The 5,012-nt window shown below is 61.4% G+C and overlaps 1 protein-coding gene across 1 annotated transcript; it reads left to right on the top strand.

Moving 5' to 3' along the window:
• The first annotated feature begins 303 nt into the window (after positions 1–303).
• Positions 304–4,232, top strand: MNX1 (motor neuron and pancreas homeobox 1). The gene is made up of 3 exons (XM_021526572.3): positions 304–1,261; positions 3,194–3,354; positions 3,444–4,232. The coding sequence occupies exons 1-3, from the start codon at positions 343–345 to the stop codon at positions 3,774–3,776; spliced, it is 1,413 nt and encodes a 470-aa protein (XP_021382247.2). The 5' UTR covers positions 304–342; the 3' UTR covers positions 3,777–4,232.
• The last annotated feature ends 780 nt before the right edge of the window (positions 4,233–5,012 follow it).

The following is a 5,012-nucleotide window of genomic DNA, read 5'->3' as shown; positions in this document are numbered from 1 at the left end:
CTCTGTCCCCATGTGTGTCCCCATGTGTGTCCCGCTCTGTCCCCATGTGTGTCCCGGGCTGTCCCGCTCTGTCCCCATGTGTGTCCCCATGTGTATCCCGGGATGTCCCGGTCTGTCCCCATGTGTGTCCCCATGTATGTCCCGGGCTGTCCCCATGTGTGTCCCGCTCTGTCCCCATGTGTGTCCCAGGCTGTCCCGGGCTGTCCCCATGTGTGTCCCCATGTATGTCCCGGGCTGTCCCCATGTGTGTCCCGCTCTGTCCCCATGTGTGTCCCGGGCTGTCCCCATGTGTGTCCCCATGTGTGTCCCGCTCTGTCCCCATGTGTGTCCCGGGCTGTCCCCATGTGTGTCCCGGGCTGTCCCGCTCTGTCCCCATGTGTGTCCCGCTCTGTCCCCATGTGTGTCCCGGGCTGTCCCGCTCTGTCCCCGCCGCCCGCGGGGCGCGGGGCGCGCGGAGGGGGCGGGCTCTCGGCGGTGACGGGTGTGCGGCTCAGCCAATGGCGAGCGAGGCCGCAGCGGCGCGGGGCCAATGGGCGCCGCCTGCGGCCCTTGAAGGGGCGCGCCGCGGAGCGCGGCCGCACTGCCGCCGCCGCCGCCGGGAGACGCGGCCGGCCCGGGGCAGCCGCGCGGTGCCCACCGCCTCCCGCCGGCGCTCCCATGGAAAAATCCAAAAATTTCCGCATCGACGCGCTGCTGGCTGTCGACCCCCCCAAGGCGGCGGCGGGGCAGAGCGCGCCGCTGGCCCTGGTCACCTCGCTGGGCGGCAGCGGTAGTAGCAGCAGCGGGAGCGGCAGCCCTCCGTCCTCGTCCTCCTCTTCCTCGTCCTCTTCATCCTCCTCCGAGCACCCCTCCGGCGGCCCCGCCGACTGCCTGCGTACCGACAGCCCCTCTCCGCCGCGCCTCCTGGCCGCCCACTGCGCGCTGGTCCCCAAGCCCGGCTTCCTGCCCGGGGCGGGCGCAGGCTCGCACCCGCACCACCACGCCTCGGCGGCCGGCATGGCCCTGGGACTGCACCCCGCGGCGCCCGGCGGGCCGGGCATGCCGGCGCAGGCGGCTCTCTACGGGCACCCGGTGTACGGGTACTCGGCGCTGGGCGGGCAGCACCCGGCGCTCTCCTACCCATACTCGCAGGTGCAGGGAGCGCACCCCTCGCACCCCGCCGCCGACCCCATCAAGCTCAGCGCCGGCACCTTCCAGCTGGACCAGTGGCTGCGGGCCTCCACCGCGGGCATGATCCTGCCCAAGATGCCCGACTTCAACTGTGAGTATTTATTTGCCTCCCTCCGCACCGCAGCCGCGCCCCCTCCATCGCCTGTGCCGCTGCACCCGCCTGCCGGGAGCTGCCTCCTTCCGAGGGGGTAGAAGCCCCCTCCTGCCCCGCCTAAACAAGGTGCAGACTTAAACTGGAAGAGACGCTTTTATTTTTTGCAAAATTTATGTTAGAAGAAAGAAGTGGAAATGGGAAACGAGGGTGCGCGGTCCCATCGCCATTCCCTGCCCTTGACGAGCCCCGGAGAGCCTGGCCTCTCACGGCAGGTTAAACGGGAAGGTGACAAATTGCTCCCTGCCTCTGCAAATGCCCTTCCTGGAGGGTAGAAGCCGCCGGGGAGGGGAGGTGGGAGTTGGTCAGGGGCCAGGGCAGGGGTCCTTATGGTGTCCCTAAAACCCCAGTCTCAATGTAACCCCCCAAAAGCGAGGTGGCAGGTCGCATCACTCACTCGCCGTTCTTAATTTTATTTCTCCTTTATCGGAAATAGACATATAATAACGATGTCAAGCCTCCTAGGCGAAGGGATGTAGGGAGAATCTGGGATCGGCCAAAACCTTGGGGTTCTGCGTTCCCTGGAGATAACGAATGGGAAGGAGGTACAGTCGGAAGGGTTTAGGTTTGGGCCCAGGAAAGGCTGGAAGTGCTGGATGGAGCCAGGCAACCCCGGAGTCCCAGCAAAGCAGAGCTCTAGGCCTCGCGGCGATGTGGAACTTGCGTGCATCTGGTTTAAGCAAAAGATCATTTTCGGAGGTGTGAGCTCTCGGTGGGAATGGCCGGTTTAACAATACCGGAGGTGTAGTTTTACGAAAATCATGCCAGGAAAAGAATTGCGATTTTTTTCCCCCCTTCTCCTACTCGGCACACACATTCGCAGACAAAAAAGTCCATTGTTTTCTCTCGGATTGGGATTGTTTAGACTGGAACATTCAAGAAGAAAAAATAATTAGGAAAGCTGTTAGAGTCCTGCCTCTCAAACAAGGGGCAGAGGGGAATAAATAACCAAGTAAAACGAGTCTCGGAAAATCGCACGGCGGTGAGAAAATCTCCCGGTGCTGCGTCCGGGAGCAGACACTGTCCTATTCTTTCCGCCGCTTTAGCGAGCTGTCACCAACCGTGGCCGGAGAGCAGAAGCCGCCCTTTCCGAAATTTCTTTTATTTTTCTAAACCTAATAAGCCAAAGTATCTAAATAATTTGAGAAATGGGCAGCAGTGCTGCCAGGTCGCATGCCCAGGGTTATCGGGGCCTTCAAAGAGGATTAGTTCCCGCTTTCTTGTGGCTGAATATTTTTTGGTTTGTTCTTTTTCCCTCTCTCTAATAAATCCTTAGTTTTGATTATTTTTGAATGCGGAAAACACGCCTTTCCCCCTCCGATTCCAATACAGTTTTCCAGTCCTCGCTGATGATGTATGCTCCGAGGGGCAGCCGGTGCTTTCAGGGCGAGGAGCGAGCCCCAGTCTCGGTCCCGGTCCTGGTTCCGGCCGGCAATCCCGCTAATTAAACGGATATGGGCGGGCAGGGAGTGCGGCAGGTTTAACTAAAACATTAAATGGAGCAAATTGCCGCTCCCCGGAGAGCCCCGTGCCCCTTCGCCGCGATCCCTGGCTTCGGTTTATTGTCTCGCGTTTGTTAGGCTCTTGGGAAATCAAGAGACATATTTTCCTTTATTTAAAAGATTTAATTCCTTTTTTTTTTTTTTTGGTCCCTGTGGGCGATCCCCTGACACGGCGGAAGCCGAGAAACCCCGGAGTCGGAGGGCCCGGAGGCGATCCGCGCCCCGGCGGATAATGGTCCAGCCTTGCTCCAGTCTCTCCCGCAGAGCCGTTCCTGCTTCCAGCGCCCTCCCGGGGGCTGCGCGGCCGCGGCAGGGCGGCTCCGCGCTCACCTCCGCGCTCACCTCCGCGCTCCCCCTTCTCCTTCCCCAGCCCAGGCGCAGTCCAACCTCCTGGGAAAGTGCCGCCGACCCCGCACGGCCTTCACCAGCCAGCAGCTGCTGGAGCTGGAGCACCAGTTCAAGCTCAACAAGTACCTCTCCCGGCCCAAGCGCTTCGAGGTGGCCACGTCGCTCATGCTGACCGAGACACAGGTGAGTGTGAGCCCCGCGGGGGCTGGGCGGGCGTGGCCGCCCTGGCGGGCGGTGGGTGAGGGGATGTGTTTGTGTCCCGTCTCCCCCAGGTGAAGATCTGGTTCCAGAACCGGCGCATGAAGTGGAAGCGCAGCAAGAAGGCGAAGGAGCAGGCGGCGCAGGAGGCCGAGAAGCCGAAGGGGGGCGGCGGCGAGGACAAGGGGGATGAGGACCTGCTGCTGCCCGCCCCCGAGAAGAGCGCCGGCAGGAGGATGCGGGAGCTGCCCGACAGCGAACCTGAAGACGAGGAAGAGGAGGAGGAGGAAGAAGAGGCGGCGGCGGCCGGGAGATGCTGCCCGTACCACTCCTCCGACTGTTCCGAGGCGGACGAGGAGGACACGCAGCCCCGGGGCCGGCACGGAGCCCCGGCGCAGCCCCAGTGAGCCCCCGCGCGTCCAGCTGCTCCAGCCGCCCCGCCGCGGGGGTGTCCCGCCGCTCCTGGTTGGCACCGCTCCCGCTCCCCCCTCGTTGTGATTTCTCCCTGCTTGGAGAGGGATGGAGAAGAGGATCCTCCGCATGCCGAGCGGGGAAGAGGATTTATCGTGAATACAGTGTTATTATTGACTGAAAAACCAGACAAAACTTGAGCTCCCCCACCCCCCCATCCCTGCCCCCTGGAAGCGCGTTCCTTTCGCTGAGTATTGGAAATGTTTTGTTCTTACTATATATCGGGAAATCTGTTTATGATGACATTAACGTTAAAACTGCTGGAAATCTCAGTACTGTCTTTATTTTTGTATATTGTATTTATAAAAAAAATTACCTCTACTTATGCATGCTAAATTATTCCCTAGGTCCTCCCACCCGTGCGATGGGGGAAAAATAAACGGAGTTTTTTACTGGAGGTGTACGAGCACTGTGTGAGGGGAGGGTTGCTCGCCGCCCCCGGGCCGGGGCATCCCGGTGCTTTGGGAGGTGCCAAAGCGCTCGGGAGGGAGTCAGGAACCGCTTCCTAATCCGGATTTAGTCCAGTGCCACAACTGCCGTGAAATATGACTATATTGAGAGGATATTTCCGAGAAGAGCGCTTCAGTTACAGGGGCGAGCTGCCCCCGGCAGCAGCGCTGAGGATCCCAGGCGGCTTTCGAGGAGGCGGCGGCGCTCGGGCCGTGCGATGCTTTTGGGAGCTCGGGGATTGGCGGCGGCATCCCCTCCCGAGGGGATGGGGCCTAGGAAAGGAGGGAGCAGCGCTGCTTTCCAGGGGCGACTCGACTTCCGAAGGAGCAAAGCCCTCCCAGGGACCGAGGACGGGGCCCCCGGCTCCCCTCCCCGCGGCGGCGGAGCGCGGGGTTTGCGATAACTGCGCGATTTATCTCGCCAATAAATTTGCAGATCAATTAATCCCTGTCACCGCGGCTCTTCCCCAAATCAATTAGAGCGAATTTAAATATAATCACTGGCTCATCCCCACCAGCTCAGGGCCACGTCTGGCAATTCATCCCCGTGAATGAATGACGGGGCGGCTCCGCTGCGCTCCCGCGTAGGGCCGCGCAGGGGGGCGGAAGGACCCGGGTCCCGCATCCCGCTGCTCGTGGGGCACTGCACCCCCTCCTAGCCCCGGAGGATGAGAATGAGGAGCCCTGAAACACAGGGCTTTCCCACTTCCGTGCACTTTAAAA

This window comes from Lonchura striata, chromosome 2, assembly GCF_050655825.1.
Source record: "Lonchura striata isolate lonStrDom1 chromosome 2, ASM5065582v1, whole genome shotgun sequence".
In the NCBI taxonomy this organism is placed as follows: Eukaryota; Metazoa; Chordata; class Aves; order Passeriformes; family Estrildidae; genus Lonchura; species Lonchura striata.
This window is presented reverse-complemented; position numbering and strand designations above follow the sequence as displayed.

Coding starts and splice junctions, on each gene's coding strand:
- MNX1 (XM_021526572.3), top strand. CDS start 343: ATGTGTGTCCCGGGCTGTCCCGCTCTGTCCCCATGTGTGTCCCGCTCT. Junction 1,262..3,193: donor CAAGATGCCCGACTTCAACT/GTGAGTATTTAT, acceptor CTCCTTCCCCAG/CCCAGGCGCAGTCCAACCTC. Junction 3,355..3,443: donor TCATGCTGACCGAGACACAG/GTGAGTGTGAGC, acceptor CGTCTCCCCCAG/GTGAAGATCTGGTTCCAGAA.